The 26964-nt window shown below is 32.5% G+C and overlaps 4 protein-coding genes across 4 annotated transcripts; 1 reads left to right on the top strand and 3 right to left on the bottom strand.

Annotated features, from left to right (window-relative positions):
- Positions 1 to 221: 221 nt before the first annotated feature.
- LOTGIDRAFT_133340 (hypothetical protein) lies at positions 222 to 6377 on the bottom strand (the record flags this gene model as incomplete). Its single annotated transcript, XM_009067503.1, has 7 exons — positions 222 to 307; positions 630 to 772; positions 1136 to 1265; positions 1784 to 1933; positions 2279 to 2460; positions 2874 to 2959; positions 5373 to 6377. The coding sequence occupies 7 exons, from the start codon at positions 6375 to 6377 to the stop codon at positions 222 to 224; spliced, it is 1782 nt and encodes a 593-aa protein (XP_009065751.1).
- Positions 6378 to 10041: 3664 nt separating this feature from the next.
- LOTGIDRAFT_133225 (hypothetical protein) lies at positions 10042 to 10533 on the top strand (the record flags this gene model as incomplete). Its single annotated transcript, XM_009067502.1, has 1 exon — positions 10042 to 10533. A coding segment is annotated over one exon (492 nt), but the record flags the coding sequence as incomplete, so codon positions are not given.
- Positions 10534 to 15054: 4521 nt separating this feature from the next.
- On the bottom strand, positions 15055 to 20817 carry LOTGIDRAFT_236527 (hypothetical protein; the record flags this gene model as incomplete). The annotated part of the gene is made up of 11 exons (XM_009067501.1): positions 15055 to 15109; positions 15277 to 15427; positions 16021 to 16103; positions 17106 to 17176; positions 18243 to 18342; positions 18785 to 18885; positions 19164 to 19238; positions 19405 to 19593; positions 19885 to 19982; positions 20362 to 20438; positions 20678 to 20817. 11 exons carry the CDS (start codon positions 20815 to 20817, stop codon positions 15055 to 15057), a joined length of 1140 nt encoding a protein of 379 aa, XP_009065749.1.
- Positions 20818 to 25606: 4789 nt separating this feature from the next.
- LOTGIDRAFT_169181 (hypothetical protein) lies at positions 25607 to 26449 on the bottom strand (the record flags this gene model as incomplete). The annotated part of the gene is made up of 1 exon (XM_009067500.1): positions 25607 to 26449. One exon carries the CDS (start codon positions 26447 to 26449, stop codon positions 25607 to 25609), a length of 843 nt encoding a protein of 280 aa, XP_009065748.1.
- Positions 26450 to 26964: the final 515 nt, after the last annotated feature.

Genomic DNA, 26964 nt, shown 5'->3' with positions numbered 1-26964 from the left:
TTTTTATACGTTTTGCTGTGTAAAAAAAATGAACACAAGCACAAAACTCGTGATTAATACAGTCATCTATTTATTAAGTAAGGTTTTCAGGATGATTGGTTCTAGGGTACTTGGTCTAGATTTAATATATATACACTAATTTGACAAATTTGAATGAACAAAAGCATATGAAGACATTAACCAAAGGTGAATGACTGATAAGCACTAAATATTTACGTGACTCACCTAATAGGATCAACAATTTTATAAATATTGCCTGTAAAACCATCAGTTTCCGCTTTCTTTGTTACCAACATATACATTTCGGCTGAAATTATGAAACTAAACTTTATAGGCATTAGCAAGTTCACGACATAATATAGTGGGTAAAGAACTTTTATTTCATTTGACATAAAAAGTCGCAGAGAGATCTTAAGATGTTAAGATTTCAAAGATATCGTCGGTACCCAATGGTGGAAAGGAGGGGTGGGGTGGTTGGTGACATTTCTGACATTTGGTCTATAGGCCATCAAATAAAAGGACATTTAATATGTTAATAATATATAACGAGACTATAAGTATAATATGACCTTTTCGTTGATGACCATCAAATGTATTTTATGAATATTTATTAAGATTAGGCTACTTACCATTTTCATCTTCTCCGAATGAAATGATATATTGATCATACTTTCCAACTAGATTATTTTTACAGATATCTGGACCGCACATAAATAATTCTTTATTTTTCCATTCATTTGTATCGTTATCTTGTTTCAATCCAAACAAACGACTGAAAAGAGGAATGGCATTGAATTATCCATACTGCAAGTTTAACAACGTTACGCTAAAATGTTACAAATAGAACGTCAGGTGACCATCATCATCATCAGGCCCGTTGTCAGACTTGATTGTTTGAAGGGACAACTGATATAGGCCTTTCCGAAGGGCAATGGTATATGGCGTTCAGTTGCAGTAATGGAATTGGCCTATATTTTTACGGGTTGGGGAGTTACTGACAATTTGCCAATTTGATCTTTCTGCTTGCCAGTTAGATCTTCCGCAAATGTTTCGTCTGAATTTCGACACGACACGAGCCTTATGAGCGTATGGTGGTGTAAAAAAAATCTTAAAGCAGAGGGCTATGTTGACTCACCCACTCATAAAATCACCATAAATATACAATCCATCTAGATTAGGGTTCTCACAACCTCGGTAAAAGTTACCCCCTGTCACCGATTTCCCATAACTATGGTTGTAATAATATATGGGTTGATCTACCAGACCTGTAATCAATACAAAATATCCACAGTTTAATGATGTTCTCGTAGACAATTAGCATTGAGCATTCTATCAATCCGATATAATGAGTCATTTCTATAATGAGCTACATCAAAAATTTCTGCTAGTGATGTCAGTCAGCTACCAATGTCACCGAGTGAATGTCAGTCATATAACATCTAACATTGCAACAAGTTGAATGTTTTGCAACAAGTTGAATGTTAGGACTGTAACGTGTAACACTATATGACGATTGTCAGTCACATCCAAACTTTATGGCAGCTCAAACACTATGAAGAGTTGAATGTCGATGATATGTAACATCTGACATAATGACATTGGTATAGTCTGTAACATGTAAATCCGCATGTCAAATCTGTAACATTTGACCTTGTGACGAATTTATTTATTTGTCAATCACCTCTATTAATGTGACGAGCTGAAAGTCAAATCTGTAACGTCTTGGAGAGTTGAATGTCAGATCGGAGAGAACAATATTTCTTTAGAGGTTTGCAAAACTTACCAAGACTATTACATTTCTCAGTTTCCCCATTAAAACAATCACCACCTTCCCAGACATTCCAGCCAAAGTTGGCACCTTTCGTGATTAAATCAATTTCTTCAAATTTATCTTGACCCACATCACCACAAACTATTCTTCCTTTCCCAGCACCTAGATTGAATAATGGAATGTATAAATGTACATAATTTAACTCTGAATTCTTGCATATTGAAAGCCAAATCAGCTTAAAAACCAGTAATTCTATTTACCAAAATCGTTATAATTGGAATAATGTAAATAGATTACACCCTCCCCCCCTCCACTTACCACTTCCCCTCTTCTCTACAAGAAGGTGATGTAAGAAAATACGTATAGTGTTCGAATTGAACAATAAACCTGGACCTCGTGTGCTACTCGCACTGACAAATTAACCTCATCATACGTCATCAGAAAATTAGAACGTAAAGTATATTTTCATTATTCTACCCCCTTAGGTAATTAAAGTTTTAATATAACTACCTGTCTGTCTGTCTCCCAAATCTATACCACATCTCCAAATATTTCTAACCCCCAAAGCATATATTTCCCCTCGTGCTCCAGGCTGACCAACAAAAGGATTATCTGATGGTATGGTGTATGGTATTTGATCACTACCAGTATCTATATTGATTCGTAACACCTTTCCCAATAGATGTGATCTAAAAAAAACGATCATAAATATTATAAAAAACCCATGATTTACTTTGGAAATTCTTTGCCTCTGTGCGTTGAAGAAAAAGAAGCCGAAAGCGTCGTTAGCTGAGCTCTGCAGTATATGTTCACCCCCACAATCGAATATATCACGCTAGGTTGGTTGGTAGATGACAAGTTAACGTTCGTTTTCAGTGGATGCTGATATTGCAGACTAGTCAATGTCAAGCTATTACGATCTTCGTACTTATACCTCGACTGCAACAGTCACCTTTCTTGTGTCATGAATGCAGCGATTTGATAGGATTGTTCCTCATCGAATACAGCATATCAGAGCCCTTGACAGAAAGGCTGTAAACGTTATAGTTTTGTGTAAATAAACTTGACATTGTGAAGATCATGTTTGTAGGGATGCACTTACTTATTTTGAGCTACATTTAGGGGATCTTCTCTATTACCACCATCACCAATAAACAAATACAAATACTCATCGTCACCAAATATCAACTACAAAGAAACCAAAAAATAATGATCAAGGCTTGTAGTCAAGTAAATCGTGTAAACAATCCCTTTTCAGACTTGGGATCCGACACCTGCATGGGTCTCTTACAGCCCATTCTTACAGCCCATCAAAAGCATACTGTGAAGTTATCATTATCAGGCCATTATTATTAGCACCATGTAGTTGAGAATCTAAGTAACGACCAGGAAGCGGGTCGAAATTTCCAAGGAAAGTAACCAAGGACAACAATTTTGTTTGTGAAGCGTGTATGGTTGAGAACTTCTGCTGTGTGTCACTATAATTATCATTTAAGCCAAATTATGTTGCCAGACAAAAATAATATTATAGGGATTGTAAAGAGGATTTCTAAATTTTTTATGCTTATCGGGGACACTGATAATATCAATTTGCGCCATTCCAATTTTCAATCAGACGTCTGTGTTTCTAGCAATTCTATTAAAACTTTGCAAAATTTGCAAAACACGTAGTTTTAGTGATATTACAAAAATCCTCTTTACAATCCCTTTAACATTCATATATTGGATCAATAATTCTTTTTCAATTACCTATACAAACAAAAACTAAAAACATCTTTATGGAACATTAAGGAAAACGCTCCTCCCGTCTTATCCAATACCAAATGTATATAACTTTCAACATTTTGCACTTAAGGCTATGAACATCAATATTCAGAACGTACTTAAAGCTATAAATGGTATATAATTTGTTAGATTCTAAAGATAATTTGTGTGTACCGTAATAAACCCTGTTATTATATACAGTTTTTATACCGTTCTTACACAACTGATGATCTAATAAATAATGATGATAATACAGATTCCGACATTCTTATCAACTTCTCATGTGGAATTCTCTTATCACTTATCTACAAGTCTTGTCAGATGCACAACTGTTACATTTCGTGTTACTTTTCTCACCTTACCATATAAATAATATAATGAAATCTTAAATGCGTTCTTTTAATCAAGCGCTGTTCTGCATTTTAGTGTGATTAAGTCTGCATTTTTGTAGAATCATACAGATTTCCATTTTTAATCTTCACAATGTCAACCCATTACGACATGTGTCATATACCTTGACTGCATACGAATCTACATATGATTCTTACATGGAAATAACACACACGAACGTTGTTCAAAACCATTTTGAATCTCTACCTTGACTTAATAAGTCGAATTTTATATGGTCAAAGTTATGATATTTCAACAGGTTTTGAATGTCTTTAAATGTGATTTGAAGGCTTTGTTGAAATGTTATAGTTTTTTATATTCGAGAAAGAAATTCAAAATGGCTGTGAACTATGTTCGTGTGTGTTATTTCTATGTAAGAATAATACGTAGTTTCGTATGCCTTAACTGCTGCAATAGCCACCTTTCTTGTATCACGAACGTTTGTTTGTAAATGCAGCGAGTTGGTTGGGTTGTAAGTTGGCTTGATATTGTAAAGATGATCATTTTATTTCTGAAGATGTTACAGATACCTGGAAGAGGACTGTATTTAATCTGGACTGACTATTATTAACACGAATACTTCCCTTTTATATTCAGTAATTCAAATGATTTGACAAACATTAAAGATGGCATACCTTAGTTTTGATTACTGTAATATTACTTTACAAAATAAAATTGGCTCTGTAAACTATTACTTTATCATCTTTGTCTTTGATGAATTCGATATTCCGAGCAAATGATAGGTTAACAGCTAGAAACTTGATTGATGGATTTTGGTTTAGCGTAATTAAAACAGTAAGGTGTTTGGGCAGTTGCCATGTTATTAGAGTTAATGAAAGCAAATTATGAAAATTGGGTGAAAACAACGTGCCTAATGAAAGATATAGGGGAATGTACTAAGTCATGTTAAAGCGGAAGATGTGCTATTTTTTTTTTTTGGGATTTGAAAGCTCAGTTAAAAAATCAAGTTTCTGAGACTAAAGTGGGATTGGTAAAAAAAAATGGCCAATATCTGTCCCTTTAACTATATTCAAAATAAAGGGATACTGTTCTCCAAATTGTTTTTTCAATATTAACAGTTTTCTCGCGTTTTCACCAACCAAAGCGACTGTTGATTTAGACATTTTTTCACAATCAGAGGTTTGGGTGATCTATTTCAAATTGGGACGAGTGTATCGCTTTTGTGGGTTTTACAAACTAATATATTGATATCAAAAAGGATTAGTACATATATGTATATATATTATATCCTTAGATGGGGCAATATAAATGAATGAATGAAATACATGTATGTATAAATTGATCTATGGGTTTACATACTTAAAATGACTGTAAAGAGGATTTTAATTTTTGTATGTGTAGCCTATCGGATAACACTTATATATTAGCACTAGATGGTGGATGCGATGGTTACAATTGGAATTATATATTTCAGTTTTAAACTTACCTCACCGCCATTGTGATTCCAATAAGGTTCATAAACTTCCAGGATAACACGTTCTGTAGAAGGATCAGCAACATTTTCGTCCCATTCTGAGACCACGAATTCACTTATTCTAATTTTATGATTAGCTTTTATCTGATCCTTGATTTTGATATTACGTTCATGTTCCTCCAGATGTGTTGAATAATATATATAAAACTTATTATTGGATAAAAATTTAGGATGAAAAGCGATCTGAAATAACCCACGTTCATCGCCTTCTCTTGGTGTGGTTTTCACTTTATGAGAGATATTAAGAAAAGGGGTTTGTAAAATATCTTTATCTTGGGGGTATGTTACATAGATAATTCCAAGTTGTTCACCAATAATCAGTCTATTACTGCCATCAGGCGGACTTCGAGCAAAAATTGGATTTCTCAAATTGTGGAAGAAGGGTTCAAGGCACAGGCATCCTTTGGAAGTGATTTGTACATTAGATATATTACCATTGAGCATATCATTTTGTAAAAGTTCGGGATAACAATAGTCGACGTCTGAGAGTTTCACATGGTTACAGAACTTCGTTTTATCATTCAGATCTACTTTAGCTGTGATATTCACATCTATTAATTTGGTTATTTCCATACATCCACTATCAAATAAAGTTTCACAATAATTTTTACATAATCCAGGAAATGGATTGTCTCCCATCGTATCCTCTACTCCATAAATATGAGCTGCATACGGAGAGCATTCCTGACACATCAGATCTTTTAATGTTCCTTGACATTTATTCCACGTTCCTTCACTAACCAACGAACGAAGAGAGTTAAAGGTGTTCTGAATATTGTCATCCTTAGATTTAGAACAACAACCAAAATTGGAATACTGGTTACAGAAGTCGTGATTCGTTTTGGGTTTGAATGGGGGTTTAAAATCCAAACACTGTGGATGACTTTCACTAATTGGTAAAAATATGATGCACAGAACTCCAATTATACTGGTAATTAGTTGACGTGTTTTCGCCATCACGACTGAGTTAATAATAACAATCTACTATAATTTATTCACTCCGGAATATCTACTGATATACCGTATCAAGCTAATATAAAAACAATAGAGATACGAAGAATGATTGAGCAAAAACCAGATATCACAAAACTAACAGAACACTTCACTGATATGATAGAGCCAAGTATCACTTGAACAACATGAAAGGCTCGACACAGTATATTTTGTTAAAATTATATAAGAATAAATCATTCAGAAGGTAATATTTTATCACATAATAAACCTGTTACACGGAGACCTACAAACCTATTTCACTTCGCACTTTGGAGAAACTTCATTAAGAAATTTCGTAATATCCAAAATCATTCTTACGAAACAACTGTCATACACTTAAATAGTCCATGTGAATTGAACGACACAAATCATATAATCCGAACAATAGGCTACTTATAACTCGAATAAATAGAATAGTCAAAATATACAAGTTATAAGCCACGACATCCAGTTACGAAGATTGAAACATGTTATTGCCCTACTAGTGTGAGCAGTATGAATCAATGCATTTAAATAAAAGTCTTGTTACCTACACTTACACAGTTAAACTATCGATTCTGGTTGATAAAAAAAACAACTCAATGTTCGAGAATGTAGAGTAGCTACTAACACATACGAGAAAAGACAAGCCTGGCAGATAGATTATCGTCTTTTCTATTTACATGACTAACATTCCTCTTCTTTCTAACCTCATATTGAAATGACATGACATACTAGTACACTTTTTACACTACTTTTCACTTGAGAAAATATTAAATAAAAACACAACACAACATTCGAGACTGAACACACAATATTTGACCATAAACATAAAGAAATTTGGTTCCACTTCACTGGATAAAGAGTTCATGGACCGTCTGTCAGTTCGAAAACTTGTAACTGAATATAACAAGTCATTATACAGAGGTAAATATTCTAGGTTCAATGATCCTCGAACCCTCTCAGGTGATTTTTAAAAGCATGTTGTTAAAGGCATATGTTCGTCTAATTATTCAATTAATTTCAGTGAAATTGCAGGAACGTTTGAAAATGTGAATGGTGCGAATTGAGGCTGTCAGTGACCGCGATACACATACGAAGTTTAGAAAACCTCTCTACATTCCATTTAAAGACCTGCTCCCCCACCCCAACCGAAAAAATAGGTGCCCCTCTTAAAGAATTAACACAACCGACCAATGCAACAAAGCACCTTACACCATTCCCCTCCGGATATATTACTTCCCCTTTGAACAATTAAGTCTAGCTACTACTCCCTTCTCAGAGCCTATCTTTACCCGCCTAACGGGCCATCGCGTCTAAACCACACCCCCATTCGTCAAACTTATGACCATATCAAAACCCGTTTTCGGGATACGATGTCTATGGGCATGTTCCCTTTAATAAGCCGAAGCAGAAAAGGCGTATTTTGTTTTCAAGGAAAGCCCAGACTGACAAGCATCTTGAAATGCATTTGTACTACAACTGGAGAATCCATTCAGTATGATAATATGTTCAACTATATCATCAATGTTTCTTTCAGTTAGACCGGATATTTATTTACACATGTATACAGATATCTTAGCAATAAATAAATACACGAGACAAACAAGTTAGTATGACTTTATCAGAAGTCGATAATATATCTTTTGATCTAGTGTTTGATTTGGAATAGTACCCTAACTTATACTTGTGGAAATCTATTGAGGTTCGATGTCTACTTTCATGGCCTACGACCAAGAGAGGTAGCCTATACTGCTCCATTCGGCATTTTGTCGGCGTTGAGAAGACTTAAATTAAAATTCGAAATTTGTTATTCCGTTGATACGTCAATAGATTAATATCAATGTTCTAATTGAAATAAAACGTCGCAAAGTATGCAATTGAGTTAAAGGTATTGTAATAAGCCATGGCAAACACATCTTCTCGATGTCAAACTATTACGAACTTCGTACTTACACTTTGACCCCAATGGTCACTATTCTTGTATCGTGAAATGCAGCGATTTGTTTGGATTGTACGCCAGCGAAAAACAGCCAATCACAGACAGAAAGGTTGTAAACATTATCATGGTTTTGTGTTCAGACTTGATGTAGAAGTCTCCGCTTGGCTGTATCCGATAGCGAACAATCCAATCAAATTGCTCAATTTACAAACTTCCATTATACAAAGTTGGCTATAGCAGTCAATGTATTAGTAAGAAGTTTGTAATAGTTTGGCATTGTTAAGATGTGGCAAGCTTTATAGTATCATAACATGAATTGTGGGAATATGAGAAAACTGATCTGCAAAATTGAAATCAATTCCATTGTCATCAACACTGGTTATATACAGCACTTCGTTTGAAATGTCAGTCACCTGACTTAGCCAATTTAATACAATACATTGCTTTATCCCATTAAATCATTACACTTCAGACAAACCCATGAAACGTTTAATGATGACGCAGATATCATATCTGGACAGTGCAGATACTCGGTCAAGCTGAAAGATAAACACAATGATGGTCCGCCCGATAGTCCGTCGAGATGCCGTTATAAGCACTGTTCAAGAAGGCGTGTATTAAATCACGTGTTATAATTCACAGGAGCTTCATACAAGGGACAATCAAGATTATGTTGGATGGTCCTCGTCAGTAATTATGGTAAATATTTGAGATCAGCATCGGGAAAAATATCGGGCAAACCAGTCTGACCCTCCCCACCCCCCACCCTTTCGGCCTCTGAGCCTATGGTGGGTCGTTAAGAGACTTGAAATAGTTTTCAGAAACACTAGAAATGTAGGAAAATCGCATAATTCCTTCAAAAATACTTTAAACTAGGTATTTTATTCACTGACGACACGCATGGATTTGAAGGCTCATATTTTTACGTTGAGCTGTGAACACCATTACTGATTGGCTTACCTAAAAACTCCCGTTTCTGAGACTAAAGCATGATTGATAAAAAAAATGGCGCATCTGTCCCTTATAATTAAATATGTGCAACTCGAAAGTTGCGATGTTTCTCGTTCCCCATGTTAAACCTACGTTCCTAGTCTTTTGGATTTCTAATATATCCCATCTATTAGTAGGCTACTCGTACCATGGTACTGCCATAAAAAAAACGATAATGTATGATGTATGCCTTAGATAGTCAATAAATTTCCCTAATCTAATATCTCTTAATAAGTTTGCCATTCGTTTTCCATATTCCTTTAGCAACGGTACAGTGTACGACTTTTATCACATCTTTCATATTCCGTTAGCTGTGGTGTACGACGTTTATTACACCTTTTATATTCCTTTAGCTGTGGTGTGCGACGTTTATCACATCTTTTATATTCCTTTAGCTGTGGTGTACGACGTTTAATACACCTTTTATATTCCTTTAGCTGTGGTGTGCGACGTTTATCACATCTTTTATATTCCTTTAGCTGTGGTGTACGACGTTTAATACACCTTTTATATTCCTTTAGCTGTGGTGTGCGACGTTTATCACATCTTTTATATTCCTTTAGCTGTGGTGTACGACGTTTAATACACCTTTTATATTCCTTTAGCTGTGGTGTGCGACGTTTATCACATCTTTTATATTCCTTTAGCTGTGGTGTACGACGTTTATTACACCTTTTATATTCCTTTAGCTGTGGTGTGCGACGTTTGGTTTATCACACCTTTTATATTCCTTTAGCTATGGTGTACGACGTTTATCACATCTTTTATATTCCTTTAGCTGTGGTGTATGACGTTTATCACATCTTTTATATTCCTTTAGCTGTGGTGTACGACGTTTATTACACCTTTTATATTCCTTTAGCTGTGGTGTACGACGTTTATTACACCTTTTATGTTCCTTTAGCTGTGGTGTATGACGTTTATCACATCTTTTATATTCCTTTAGCTGTGGTGTACGACGTTTATTACACCTTTTGTATTCCTTTAGCTGTGGTGTACGACGTTTATTACACCTTTTATATTCCTTTAGCTGTGGTGTACGACGTTTATTACACCTTTTATATTCCTTTAGCTGTGGTGTACGACGTTTATTACACCTTTTGTATTCCTTTAGCTGTGGTGTATGACGTTTATCACATCTTTTATATTCCTTTAGCTGTGGTGTATGACGTCTATTTTATAACAATATTTTACCGGGAATTCAGATAGGCTACTGATGAATTCAATATTATTAAAATGCAGATGTTTCATTTCCTGTATCAAATACGGTGTTACAAACAACTCAGCAGTGGTCTAGTGTTCAGGTTAAATACCGCCGTGTTAAACAAAATACAGTCATATCTCAATACCGCATCCATTACACATAACTGCATACTTTTTTGTGCTTTTTGTATGTATTTGACTGTGTGATTACCTTTCAAACCCAGTATTTACACTATTGTTAAATTTCTGACTATCCAATCGACTGTTAGTATTTATATTCTTATTTATAGTTAAAATTCAATTTGAGTGACACTGATTAGTGATGATTGGTCTAATCATGCGGCACAATCTGAACCATCGAGTCACGGTCTGTTTGTAATTACTTGTATCTAACTCGAAAAAAATTATAGATTTTAAGGGAAAAAATGAGATTTGGAAATCTAGATTTTTTTGTAGTTATTTGGTATGTAACCGTCTGTCTGCTTTAAAAAATCTGAAAGTCAAAGACTTTAGTTTGCTTTTTTCGAGCTATTATGTTTCACCAGACTTCGCTGCTTCGTGAAAGCCAACATTTGTACCAGTGTGCACCAAAAGTCACAATTGCCTTGATTAATAGGGGTACAGCTTGGGTTCTGAATACAGTAATCTTCATTATCCAGACTATAACGTTCGGGTGATCATTTTTGCTTCGTTTCCGCGAGTAATAGTTACCTTTCTGGTCTTGCCGAGGAAGAATACTTCAATCCCTGTCGTTACAAGTCCTTCACGCAAAATGTGAATTGTAAGCAGTGGGGTTTCTGTATACGGCACCATCACTTCCAAATTTCCACATCAATTTACACATACTAAATGACAATTGGCAAAAAACGTCTCTGATTATTAGTAGGATTCAGTATTCAGAAATTTCTGAATCAACCAACGATTATCTCATAATGAAATTCTCAAAATTCCTCTGGTACTCCGACATGTAGAATTGACTGATGACCATAGAGCACTGTGACTGTTGAGATTTGGGAATCTGGGTTGAAAAAAACGAGAATATGAGGAAAAATAATTAACCTCAATTTCAATCTGAAGTGGAAATTGAATAGATTAGAGCAAATAGGTCATCAAGCGAACCAAAATAGGAACTTATAAAGATAAATGTTTTTGATGTGGAAAAATAATTAACAGTACGAATCGTTTAGATTCTATCAGTAGAAAAAAACTCCATAATTATATATTAAGACTAGAGTAATATACTTCTCAACATGAACTATATTCACAAACCAAAAGATCAAATGTTCGCCACAGTGATTATCTCAGCGGGAATGAAGTTATTTAAGGTCAGATTATTGAGTCATTGGAATACCAGCGACAAATCAGAGTATTTAGACATGGTATACGAAATAATCGTGATCCATGGACATTTTCTGTGTTCAGAATAAGAGTTCATATAACATTCATAATTTCACATTTAGATTCACAAACAGATAATGCATAATTTTCTAAATAAAATTATACTAAAAAGGGATTTTTCTGACAAATATGACACTGGATCCAATTTTCTGACTAAAATGATATCATGTTTGATCCTCTGACTAAAATGATACTAAGTGTAAATTTCTGACTAAAATGATTCTGTGTTTAATTTTCTGACTAAAATGATACTGTGTTTAATTTTCTGACTAAAATGATACTTAGTGTAATTTTCTAACTAAAATGATTCTGTGTTTAATTTTCTGACTAAAATGATTCTGTGTTTAATTTTCTGACTAAAATGATACTGTGTTTAATTTTCTGATTAAAATGATACTATGTAATTTTCTGCTAATATAATACTAGGTGTAATTTTTGGAATAAATTGGCACTAGGTGCATTTACAGTATACCTTATTAAAATTAATTGTCGGACTAAATATGTGTAATATTGCATGATAGGTTAAGTATCTGACTAAAATGATACTACGGGTTTGTCTGATTAATACACTACATGTCACTCAAATTTTCAGAATAAACTGAAACCATGTCATCTAACGCATAGCATTGCAAAATTAATTGTGCTTTTTTCATGAAATATAATCATTTATATCAACATTTGGCATCTGGTGTTATTATGATAATAAGTCAATTGATAATATGGAAATATGTAATTTGAGATAAGCTTGAAAAGGTTTGTATCTACGGAATACTAATTAAGCCATATCCATGACCAAAATCATGAATTTGAAAGTTAGAATGAAATTGATATTGTTTCATTTATCTTTTCAACTTATTCGCCACTTTGAGTATATAATTATTCTAATAGATGATAGAATCCAATGTTATCTATACATTAATTTGTTCGAACATTTGGATTTTTCCCTTGGACATCTAGTCCGAAATGTGTTTTTTGATGAGTAGTGCCATATTTTTCACCGTGGTACCCATTAACGCCACACAAAACAGCCTGGCAACTAGATCAGGCGTCAGATTTCGTATGTCATTAGAACATAATTATGAATGTCTGTACTGACTAGCGTACAGTCCAATCAAATCGCTGAATTTAAAAACTTAATATAAGCAATAAGCATAGACTACAAAGTTTCATCGGAATCCTATCAAGTTAGGTTTTGGTTCATTCATGGGCATTCGTAACGCGGTCTGGACCACCGTTGGAATCAATATCCTGTATGTATTTCAATGTTCGAAAAGGACGTATATCGAATATTCATAATCCGTCATAGTAATGATTGTAGATATACAATGGATATATAAAGTTGTCTCTAGGGAAAGTCTGCGTTCATTAATTTGCTAATTAAAAACCACAGGGTACAATATCTTCTTATTCTTATAGTATATTCTCTAATTATATCAGTACCATAGTGGATATTAGTTAGGTATATCAGTTTCATGTTCAGAGTCAAGTTGGACGTCAAGTGGCGGCAAAAATTAGAGACAGAATGACTTAATGGGGGTACAACTTTCCAGATTGAATTCAAAATGCAGCAGCGCCATTGGCACAAGACTACCATGGAGCGTCTGAGAGCGTTCCATCTCAAGAAAGTGTAAAATTGATGGTGCATTCTGACGCTAAATTAACGCATAACTTATATCTATTCAGAAGGCAGCAAAGTCAGAGATATAAATTGGTTGAATTCATTTGAAAATTACATGGGGATTTGATGGTATTTGGTATATTTAACCCAGCAATAGCTGATTAGACAAAGTTTTACTCTATTCCAAAGAAGTATTGAAAACATATTATGTGGTTTAGAAACTTTGAACTCCATTTTCTCCAAAACTATTCTTGTGGAAATAGAAATGTCTGATCAAAAATGAAATGTAACAGATTGAAAGTTATTCTTCTGCGACTGAACATGCTGTATACTTGTATATTCCAATGAATTTTCATTTTATATTTGTATGTATAGTACACCAGTTCTTATAAAAACATTTATTTATATTTAACATATAAAATGATCAATAACTTATAGACTATAACAATGTTCTTGTCATTATAGACAGAATATATATCTTTTAATCACCATTATTGTTTTAGTTCATTCATTGTTAAATTTAGGATATTCTAAAATGCGTTCAGACAAATCTCTTAATTCTAAAAGGTTTTCAGTTACTAGTTGAGCTTAAAGCTATCATGCTCTAATAATGCTAAAACTAATTATTTACAAAAAAAAATAAGACTCATTTGCCAAACTTTAAAAGCCAATCACTTTAAAGCAAGTAAGCTTATACACAACATTGTTAAACATAAGTGTTAAACATCTGGTTCACCTACAATTCAGTAAGATTATCTTCACTTCCAGGACTTATTTTATTTGTCCCCTGCTTATATTATCAAAGTCATGATTTTATCAATTATAACTGCCATCGTGAGATGAAGGCCAATATTAAACCTCACTTTTTGTTGAATTGTAGGAGAACAAGGTGTAGGATATTAGTTTGATTACTAATATGGATAGTTGAAATTGAATGCTATCAGCTCAAGTGTTTTATGCTCTATCAGCTGCTGAAGCATATTTAAAGAACCAAATCTGCTTCAATAGTGTAACCTTTTACAAAAAGCATCATTGCACAGAGGCTTTTTACAATTTTAGAATGTTTGCTTCTGTTTTGATTCAATCACAGCTTTTGACTTGCCCTTTTTTTTCCTATCATTTTCACTGCAGTCTAGAGGTGTCTGATATACAGGTCATTCTCAAACAAAATAAATCTTTAATGTATAGCATGTTCAAGTAAGATCCTTTATTCAGAAAAGGCTGCTTATAATTTAACAAAGTCCACCCCAATTTGACTAATGATAGAAAGTATGCATGTGTGGGAGAGTCCAATAGACTTTTGAGATGTCAGACACACTATATCAACTTCCTCTGACCAAAGACTTTAAAAGCCCAACAGCTTAAAGTTGAAAAGATCTTTATAATCTAGAATCAGTATAGCTTTTAGTGTCGAAATTCTACCTGGGAGTCAGGTTTCTTTGGAACCGGTCAATGCGTAAGCACTTTCAATATTAATGCACCAAAATATCACCTTTGTTTTGACAGGATTTTCAAGCTAAAACTGAAGCTTTCTGAAAAGCACCTATCTTGTCCAAAATAAACAATCTGAAAAAGTTAAAAACATAGCTGTTGAAGGTATTATAACAATGGGCAGATTATGAGAAAATAAATGTCATTTTCAAAGTCAAAAAATTATCAGATAATGGAAATCAGTTTATCACTAACAAAGCTTAGATAATTAGTTACAGAGATAGATAGTAAAAACAATTTACCTGGCTCTCTCTGCCATTTCATTACCACTCCATCTAGGACTATATGGATAATCTTGAAACATTTCCATGTATGGTTTACCTTTAGTTTCATGGTATATAGATTGAAAATAGAATACTGGTTGTTCTTTAGGGAAATATGAAGGTAATTCAACTAAAACAGAAATAATATCCCATTTAGTGAGTTTGTTTAATTTTCTTATTTACCTCCAGTCCCAAAGTAAAAAACTAACGACCACTTTCAAAACTAGCTGAGTACTTTATAACCAAAATACATGTTGGTAGCATGAGGGAATGCCAGTCAGAACGGTAACAAAAGAACTTTAAAACGAATAAACAACATATGACATAAGGATATAGTTTTATTTAAATCAACACCATAAAATATTTGAAAAAAAAAAAAAACGTCTGCTGTCACCTGATATTGTGACTTCCTTATTTTAGTATCTTTACCTTATACTTAAGACAGGAACCAGACCGTTAGCTTGATATCTTTCTGTTTTATCCAAATTATTGTCTTGTTACCGTTTTGGCAGATTTGTAACCATTTTAACCAAATTTGTGTTACCGATTTGGTTACTCTGTTACCATTTCGACTATCAAGATTTGTTACCGTTTTGGTTGGTTACCGTTTTAACTGGATACCGCAAGAGCTAAGCCCTTGTCAACTGCATAAAAAAATTTGTCATAAAATGGATTTCGATCAGGTTTGTTTTGGGTCTGAGTGGTAAACAGAAAAAAACTTACTCCTAAATATAAAGTAAAAATCATTCCATTCAAATAAAAATGCCATTGTTGAAAAACTTGCTTTATCATATTCTAAAACAGATCTGAAATATAACATATAATCATATATATATATATATCAATACACTAGTATGAGTTGTCTTTATTTCTATTAACTATTCGTAACGCCAAGTTTGTAACATTGTATGTGAAAGCTGGTGACCTGTATTATTAGCTTAATAAAACAGCAAACTTTTTGTATTCTTTGAGGATATTTATCCCTGAAACTTAAGTTTTGGACTTGTAGTCTTACAGTAATAACAACATGCAATGGACTATTATGGATACTATTAGCCAATTAGATGTATTAAAGATTGTCATTTACAAATCTTTTTCAAAACAAGGTCTCTGATTGGTCAATACTAAGGATCAACCAATCAATGTTCTTATTTCTAATCTTACTGACTACAATATTTATGTTAACAAGTTCCATCATTATACAATTAGTTATCAATAATTGATCATGTTTTCAAGCTAGTAACAAATCAATCTTGTTATTTGTATAGATACTTCAACCTCCAGGACAACATTTCCCAAAAAATATAATGATCAATCTTTAGTTAGACCGAAACATCTGCCTCAATTCCAACCTCTGATAGTTACTTAGACAGTTGTTGGCTGATGTAAAGGCAGAAAAACTAAGCACTGTTCTGTGAGGATTTCCCCACCTCTGAAGGTGTGTGTGTTTTTTTTTAAACTTATTTATTTAAATCAGAAAGATGGATATTTATGTAGTTCAGTCATACCATCATAACCTTCCTACACCATTTATGCTACTTCTGTGGTTCCATCAAGGTTTTTTTTTTAAATGAAACAGATCTCTCGTCGGCCAAAATTTCACTGGTCACAGAGTAATGATATACTAACAAAACAAAATTTACAGTCAACGTAAAGGTTATTTAATACAAAGTTAGAAAAAACACATCTTCAGGGTTGTGGAAAATCTCTATAAAACAGGGCCTAGTTTTTTCTGACTCTACTCCAGCCTATAACTGTCAAAATATCTATCTGTCTCAAATTTGAAAATAAACCAAATATATTATTACCTTCCATAATGGGCAATAAATGCTGAAACATATTCTTCTCTCTTTTCAAAACTATCTACTACATGTTTTATCTGAAAAAAAGGGAAAAAAAACCTATTTCATTTTCATTCAAAAACTTCAACGAAGAATTGAAGAAAAACCTGTTGCATATTAGTGACAGCTCTTTACATGTTTTAGGAGCAAAGTAGCAATCTATAACTACATCAGAAATCTAGAAAAATAGGTCATTTTCAATGTAGAAATAAATTATTTTTAAATGAAACCTTCAAAGAGATTGTATGATAAAAGAAGTAGGAAGACACTTTCTAAGATTGATTAAAGTATTTTATTTTACGAGCATTCGTTATTAACCAGACGACTTCAATTGGAAATCTTCTAAGAAATTGTTATAACCATATCTTAACACCAGGATCAGAGTATTTAGCCTTTAACTATTCAACAAGGGACAAATCAAATAGTAAAAATAGTTTTGGGACTATCATATGAAAACTTACATTAAATATGAACTGATTATCAAAATTTTCTAGTATGATAGTGATTTATCAATTAACTAAAATATTTATGTAAAATATTCTATTTTAATCCATTTCATCATAGTATTAGTAAAATGTGTTAATAATTTTTACATGCGTATCGGTACTCTATGTACTAATAGTACACTAGTACAATTGCAACACCTACTATAGATTATTATTTTATTATGTATTATCCCATACTATTTCAATAAATATTACTTTTTACTAATACAAATCTGTTACCAATTATCTCTTTACCAATCTAATATCTAGTAATTTAAAAATTAAACAATATATAAACTTCAATATATCCTTCAAATTTATGCATATGGTACTAATGTGTAATATGTAATACAAGTGTCACAATAGGTAGCCTGATATGGGGTAATTAGATTAAATTGAACACTTTATCTTCAAAGTTACAATATTCATTAATTATAACTTAATAAAGTTCTGTGATATTTGATAATGTAGTTGATAGGAGTGGTTAATGTCTATAGTCTTATAAATAGTTTCAAACAATTTCACTGAAGTTAGTGAGAAAAATTTGTGATTCCATTCACCGACTTATGGAAGAGGTATTGTCAATTGCGATTCCTTAAATGAACCTGAGATAACTTACCTTGTTTTTAAGTAAAGTATAAACACTAGGTACATAGTCAAACAATGTTTCACCAGATGAAAATGATGGGATTCTTAAATGTAATGATCCACCTAATGCTCTACAAAACACAGAACAGGATCCATTACACTTTTTAAATAACACAAATCAAGAACAAGTCATACACATACAGTTCTTGGTTTTCACTTTTCATAAGATATAATGTGGTGAAACCGAGAGAGAAGCCAGTAGGTAGAGAATGAGAAGCATGTGGCTCTTTCGTTTCCCCAATAGAAAACTTTTAATTTCCACTCATCCGTCACTTCTCAAAGATATTGAACATGATAGGGTAAACAAGGGAGTTTATTTAGCTCTCGATAGTTTGTACTTGTGACAATAATTTGTGACCATACAAGACACAATTGTTTCTCAAATACTGTTAAAGATATAAGCAGAAACCTATCCAGTGTAGGAAATCTAACTTCTGCTAGCTAGCAAACTATTCAAAATTACTGCAGTACCCACGCCTATAAACAATAAACTATATAATGATATATACTTACGATTCAACAGCAGGTGAAAGAAATAACTGTGGTGAAACTCGATAACCTTCTGGGGTAGAATAACTCACTAATAGTACTGCTGAGTTTGTACCACTAAAATCCTGAAGTTAAAATTCTCATAATGACGGTTCAAGAATATATACTAATGTAAATATCAGCCAAATGGACATTCCGGAAAAACAAGGTGCAATAAAGTAAGTCTTTAAAGATTTCTCCAATTTGTACAAAATCAAAGATGAACTCTTAATAACTATTGCCATAGCAAAAGATACCCCTGCCTCATATGATGTATAAAGTAAATTTAATATCAAACAAATGAACCCATATACAACCTTTCTACCACGTAAAAAAAGTAATCAATAAATATCAATAATCATACCTTTGATAGTATTGGTGGTATTTTTGATAAATCAAGATCTAATTTAATTAAGAAGTTAACTGGTCCGATTCGATTCTAAAAAAAAAAAATGAGTTTATATATTATAAAGCCTCTAAATAACCATACATATACATAACTTCAAGTTATGTGGAATACAAACTGTTGACTAGAGATGGCCAATTAGATAGACTAATTTATAGTATTAGTATTGTATGACTTCAAAAATATTTTTTACGCTTACCTCATTTCTGGAGACAATAAGTTCAATATCTTCAGCTTTACTAGAAGTATGTTCAATAAGATGTGTATATTCAAACTGTAACCTAGATCCTTCTAATAAAGATAGTTGAAACTGACGATAATGTTGTAATAGCTCTTCTACAACATAAATTAAACCTTTTACATCTTGTGGATTCCACATCACTAAACTCTAAAATGAAATGAAATAAAGGTTTACTTCCTGATTTCTGCTCGAGTTTGGGTTGACACCTTGTAGTGTCCAATGAGGCAAATTTGCTGGGATGGTGAAATCAGCTTATTTTTTTTATTTCTAACTGAAAAGCAGACATTTTTTGTATCAATTGAAATCAAACAAGAGATTTTGTGATGTCTATATTTCACAGACATACTGCAGCGCCATCTTACCATTGTATTTTCTTATTTCTATAGCTCATTCCTCATTCATACTTCAGATGAAAAAATTAAATCAAACACAATTTACCTGAATATCCTCGATATTGGGATAAAATCCTTCATCTTCTACACCAAAAATAAAATCCGGTGGGTTTGATGGATGTGTGCAGTCAAAAATTACCTCCCCTGAAATGAAATTTTCCGAATTTTAATTCAAATGGTTATAATGGTTCTTTTGTTAAAAGATGTACCAGAAATTAAGCACAGTGAACAAAGCTGAAATATCTAGATAACTGTCTCTACATGAAGACAGACTGTAGCACAGTGGGTAACAGCCTTGGAATCTTTACATGATGTCATTTACTTTATTTCATCCAACAAATTGTGGTTGTAGGTTCTAATCTTGGTCAGTGTGGGAAAGTCTCCATAATCACAGTTGAACACAGTGTTTTAAATAGGTACAGAAGAACAATGACAGGAGGTTTGGCCATGGACTAACTGGAAGACAGGATTCTAGTGAAAACAACTTTTTTAAAGCTTATACAAGCTTATTAAATAAACTTACATGTTATTGTGTCACCAGCATAAGGTATAGTTAATTTAAAACGATCACACTTGGGAACCTCATCTGTACTTAAACAACTAAAAGGAAAAATTAAAACATTATTTAAAATTCATAATATCTGCAGCCCATACTACGTAAGACATCTTGTGCCCTGTCTGATTAAAGTAGGTTTAGGTTAGGTTGGCCTACTAAATCAAAAAGCATACGAAATCTAGCAAATGACTAAAGAAGATACTTCGCCCTATAGATTATAACACTCGAATGACAATACAGTCATAGGGCAGTACTTTTACTTTTCGGGGTTGAAAATACATACCCTGATTTTGGTTGAGAAACTTTGACTTCTCCAGGACACACACCGAATCGCCCATCTGTAACTAGGGTGTCAATGAATCTTCTTATCCCGGGAGAAAATGGGGAGGAAGGCTTTATTTCATTTTCTACACCCAAAACCATGATTTTTGGTAAAATTTAGATATTACTTTCTTTTATTGACTAAAATCGACCATTTTGCTTCCGGTTTGAACAATTTTTGACTAATGCTATAATATAAAACGAAATACTATGTGATTGATTCGTACCCCATTTTGATGATATGACAATTTCACAAAAATTACAATTATACTAGAAATATTATGCAAAATAACAAAACATTATATTGTAAACAAATGATTGAAGATTGATACATGATCTTTCGTTTCTTGTTAGACGCAACCTACAGACCACAAACATGCTCATTACTTCTATTTAAGTAGCCTAGCCTAAGAATGAAGAAAATGTAATACAGACTAAATAATTTCTAAAGGTACATTGATAACAATACTAAAAGATGGTTTGCATTCCTATCATTTTTTTTTTGATATTTCAATTTCATACAGAAATGATTGCCAAAATTCAAGTCAGTAAGCTGATAAGATAATGTAGTCAGAAAGAAAGTCCTTCAGATTGATGGGACATTAAACCGAGTCTCTGTATGTTACAGTCTGTGCACAAAGATCCCTTGACAGTTGGAAATAAAAAAATAGCAGGCCAATGTGTCTGTTCTGGAAAAATTACCCTCAGTGCACACTACAAGACGTTGCCTGTCTTCATTAGTTCAATTAGGTGCAGATGAGTAGAAAATAAAACTCTAACCTATTGATTTTATTTTCATTTTTGTGGGTTTATTTCATAGGAAATTTCTGGCTGCAAAGTGTATTTATTTCAAAATCAAATTAAAAATTTTCAAACCTTTTATCTAAGACAACATGCAAATGAAAATTTTATTTAAAAAATGTGTGAAATGAGAGAGAAAAATTCTGAGCTCAGTTTATTCATCTGAAATGACTGCTTGAAAATAAGAAATTCCAAAAATTAAGCAAAGATCTAACCATTTATCCTCTGTATGAAAGCAAATCTAATTAAGGTGATCAATGCATATATCCCAGCAGGTAATCAAATTGACGTACAATAATCGAGCAAAGGAAATCTGGAGTGCTGTAACCTCTGCTTTAGTCTCTTATAGTAAATTCTATCACTCCATGTTTCAGAAATAAAAATAATGTGCCATAATTCTGATGTGTCATCAATACACAATACAACATTATGCCCAATACAGGCCATTTTGACAAATTTTTGATTCATTTATCCTGCCATAAAAATTCCGAAAAGCTTTGCGACACCATATTGATTATGAAATGTGGGTTAAAGGGACATTCTGCTTTTTTTGTAGGTCAAAAACATTTTTTGCTCAAATTTGTGAAAACTATACACCAAAAATTAGAGTGTTGTTTCCTAAACATTTCTGAAAGTCCCAAAACATTACGCTCTTTGGACTAAAATGAATTCCTAATTGTAGAGAAATATGTCTCTTACATAGTATTCTAAATAATATCGAGCCATTATAAAGCCAAACACAAAACTAGATCAAACTGCTTATAATCCCAATTTGTACAAATTCAGTTTGATCAGGAAGATACATAGATATAAATAGCAAACTTTAGAAATATTTTCAGGTATAACTTACAACATTTTTGATAATGAAAACTTTAAACATAACCATCTTTGATTATTTTAGAAATTTTTCATATTTCTGATTCTAATTTTGATGGAATTTGGTAAAGATTCCTTATGTCCATAAACATAATTTGCTATACCATGCATCAGACTGTGGTTGCCTTATTATACTTTTAATCATATTTATAAAGAATAATAAAAATCCAAGAAATGCCTGTATTAACTTACCTGTGCCATACAGTAGTGTGGTGTGTATATTGATAGTATTATAAATGTGTTTTTCAGTTATAGAATTAACTAGTAAATGGTGTAAACTGTAATACTTTATAACCAAGATGTTCAGACTTTGTTCTAAATTACCAGAGATTGGTGTTGGTCAAGCAGTATTGTTTGTCAGTAAAGCTTTGGTAAGTATGCCTACACAGTTCACATTTTCTGAATTATGAAATGCCAAATCTTATTCATTGATAACATATTTGGTAATGATATATGACTTTCCAATTTAACAATATTAATTTGTATGCCATTAGTGTTGTCAACAATTCTTAAGTTATTTCCCTTGATTTATCAAAAATAGGTTAAAGAGACTCACAGGCTATTCTTTTTGACCAGTCATACTCAGAAATGTAAATTATTTTAGCTAAGCCACTCAGTAACAGTGTTCACAGCTGACCATAGAAATTTGAGTGTGTCTAGGATTATCGTCTTTTAAAATGACGACTCGTAATATATAATTATATAGAAAAGATATATATAGAAATAGTGAGTAATTCCCAGATTGAGGTATTTTTTAAAGGAATTAAGCGATTTTTTAACATTTCTAGTACTGTACTTTTTAAGATTATTTACATACATTCAAGACTGAATCAACCCCCGAAAATGGCGCATCTGTCCCTTTAAGCTAGATGTGGATTATCATCATATTGTTTCTAAAGGAACATTTAATGTGCTACTAGAATGAAGTTATGTTGAGTTAAAATTCTATCCTGAAAAGAAATAGACTTGTTTTTATATAATATCATGTGGTGAGGAACAGAAATATACATGCTCAGCATAAAATAAGTTGGTACAGTATAAACTGTATGAAGAGACCATGCAGGGGAAAATTCAAAAACGGTCTCTTACTGGAGGTGGTCTCTTATGAGAGAATTGAGTTGGCTGAAACAATTTCATTCATTTCCTTTATTTCATTCTATGTATTAGAAATATACAAAATAACAATATAACATTATAGATATTATTTACATTTTTTAATTAGGAAATCTTGTACAGAAGTTTGTCGGTTCTTTACATTTCCTCAACACAGATAAGGGAACATTATCATCATCATCGTTGTCACTTTCAATACAGCATTCCGGGCGCGACAATCTTTAAAAAACTCCCTAGTTAATTTGTTGATTTCTTCATTGCCGGTGAACCGCTTCACATGTTTTCGATTGGGAGAAACATTGCTTTCAAAATCCTCCATAATTTCTGCTTTACGCTTCAGAATTCCCTGAATTTGGAACTTACAAACACCTATTTCATCGGCAATTTGTCGACCACTTTTCCCGGCTTTCGCCAAGTTGATGACCTTGACCCTTTCATTTAATGTTAAAACTTTACGTGTGGGCTTTGACATTTTGAAATTGAATGGCTCTTGCTTAGCTTCCTTTTTATATCGATAATAGACTGACATTAATCATTAACAAGCTATAAAATTAATCCTTAGACCGATTAGCAAAAATCACTAATAATCTCACTGATGTGTGAAACAACGTGATGTTTTATCAAGGTAGTTAATAAATGTCATGGTCGCTTAATTGACTCAATATGATTACACGGGAGTGTAAATACACGGTCGCTGGTCGCGTAATGAAGGTTTTTCGCTTATCAGTCGTTAATTACATTGAAAACTCGTAGGGGGGATTTTATTGTGATCGCATATTGAAGGCGATTGCTTAATAAAGGTGGTTGCGTGAGCAGGATATACTGTATATAAAAAACAAGCAATAAGAGTAAATAATTATTTATTTATCACAGTTTATTATTAGTAGAGTATTTACACAACAAAATACAACAATACAAACAATATGTTTATATTCATAATATATTCACCTTTTAATAATCACCAAAACTTACACAATAATTACATGCATGGTAGTCAAGAATAGTATAATTAGATAATTCAGCTTTTATTCCACATTTGAATTATTTTGGAGGGTGGTGGTTATTTCAAAGTTAACATTATGTAGATCAAATTTTGTCTGACTGCACAAAATTCACAAAATTGTCAATGTGCCAATTTGTGCCACTAAAGACTGTCATCTTATGAATAAACCTGAAAAAATGCTTCAGTTATATTTCGATAGTGAAGTAGCGTTCATGTTTCTAACTGGTTCTGATCATTTTTGACAATGTCAAGTGTACAGACAGGATTTATCATATAATAATTTGAAATATATAAGTAGTTATTCAGCCAACTTGCATTTGCAGCACAAGAACATATTATGAAGTTTTCAAAAGAAAAGTTATCACATTTGCTATATTTTAATTTACAATATCCCCTATTGAACTTTCAGATTGACCCAAAATTTGTCACTTGATAAGTCAGAAAAAATATGTTAATTGATTCCCTTAAAGAAGATAGTGTATCTATAGCAATTTTATATTGATTACAGAGTAAATATAATGGCAGACACAATAAGAATTGATTTATGACATCAATATTACTATAAATAACTTAGTCATCACTAGGTACCGGTATGCTTTATTAATTTGGAATAATATTATATAAGATAATGTCAACTTTAAGCACTTTTGTCATTAATGGTAAATTCTGACTGCATATAATGTGATTTCTTCATTGGACGATAACATCTTTACAAAATCGATTTTATCAATTTATTATTGTAGTTTCAAACTACATCATTTTGTAAAGGAGGTAAAACAAAATATAATTTTAAAAACACATTTTACAGTGGTATTCATACTTTTATGCAATCCTAATCACAGTTTAAATGAAGTTTTGAAAACCAAAGTATATTTATTAAAAATTTAAGAAAGTTTTAAAATCTTCAAATCCAAACATAGGGAGTAGACATAGAAATTACAAGATGAATCTTAGATATAGATTTGAATGCTGTATGAGTATTAGTGATTATGATATGTTTCTTAAAGAGCAGTATAATAAATATAAAATGATGTTGACTGTATTCATGACAGTTGTCAAATGTCTTCAATTACTGTCTTCTTTATACACTTTATATAATTATCCACGACCAGCTACAGTTCCATGATGCCAATAATATTCATTACCATACACCGCTCTTTCAATAATAGCAAAACACATCACAATAAATAGAACTCCTAATACCAATGATAAGATAACTAATTTCTCTGTCCTTTTGGCATATTTTAAAGCTAAATCTATATTCCCTTGCATAATTCCTGCTTGAAAAGCTTTGTCTATCTTAAATGCATAATAGACTGCTGGTATTCCAGCTGGAAAAAAGAAAATGGCTACAGCCACGGCCAAACATTTTAGTATTAGGATGCGTCTTTTTGTCAAAGGTGTTTGTGATGCATCAAACCTAGTCTGAGTTATTCTCGGAGTAGAATCCATTTCAAGGTTATTAGTAGAAAAAATGGCTGTTGGACAAGAGTTTGTATCACTAACACCAGTTGAAGAATTGTGGCCATTTTGAATTTGAACACTTGGCTCACTTAAATTTTTGTTCACTGTAGATCCATTATGTTTATTTGGTTCACTTATGTTGTTATTTTCCTTTAGTCCATCAGAATGAGCTGCATCATTCCCATCCTTGTGATCTTTTGTTTCACTATTGTTGTTGTCTGTTGGTGAAACATCATGAAGGAAATCACTATTATTGTTTGTGAATCTTAATTTTTCCGTTGAACTTGGTTTTGAATTTGGATTGTCAAAATCAGTGGAGGATTCATCGTCATTAAACTCAGTACCTACATAGTCAGGTGATACAGTGTCATCATCATCTTCGTTGATATATGTTAAGGTCGTATAAGAAGAACGTAATTCTGGTTTATTGAAGGCGTTGATGTCAGAAAAATTATCATCTCTGTTCTCGTCGGACATTTTGTTGTAGTTTTATCTGAAATGATAAAGAAACTTATATCAGCACAATTACAGATCTTAATGACTAAAAACTGTCGAGCAGAAAAAAATCCATACAATCTTAATTAATACCGTCGGAAAGCTTCCTAACAATTTTTCATTGAGGACAATTGATTTAATCATGGTCTTGCCTAAGCTTAAGGGATTTATCACCAATAATGGTAGTCAATTGGATTCTTTTGATATGATTTCCTAATTTTCTACAAAAATGTGTCAAAGAAATACTTTTACTTAAACATTTTGAAGACATATTGTTTATTGTGCCCTGACTTTATAACAGCACTATTGCATTAAAAATCACTATTTATCTCTAATATATCTTATTAGATTTTAATGGAATTGCAGACGTCTGACTGAAAATTGAAATAGTGCAAATTGATGCTAATAGGGTCCAAAATGCACATAAAAAGTTAAGAAAACCTTTAAGATTGTCACTTTCTTATGTTGAATTAGATCTCCACACTTCAGTACAAATA

This window comes from Lottia gigantea (genome assembly GCF_000327385.1).
Source record: "Lottia gigantea unplaced genomic scaffold LOTGIsca_83, whole genome shotgun sequence".
Classification (NCBI taxonomy): Eukaryota; Metazoa; Mollusca; class Gastropoda; family Lottiidae; genus Lottia; species Lottia gigantea.
Note: the sequence above shows the minus strand (reverse complement) of the source record. Positions and strands in the feature narration are given on the sequence as shown.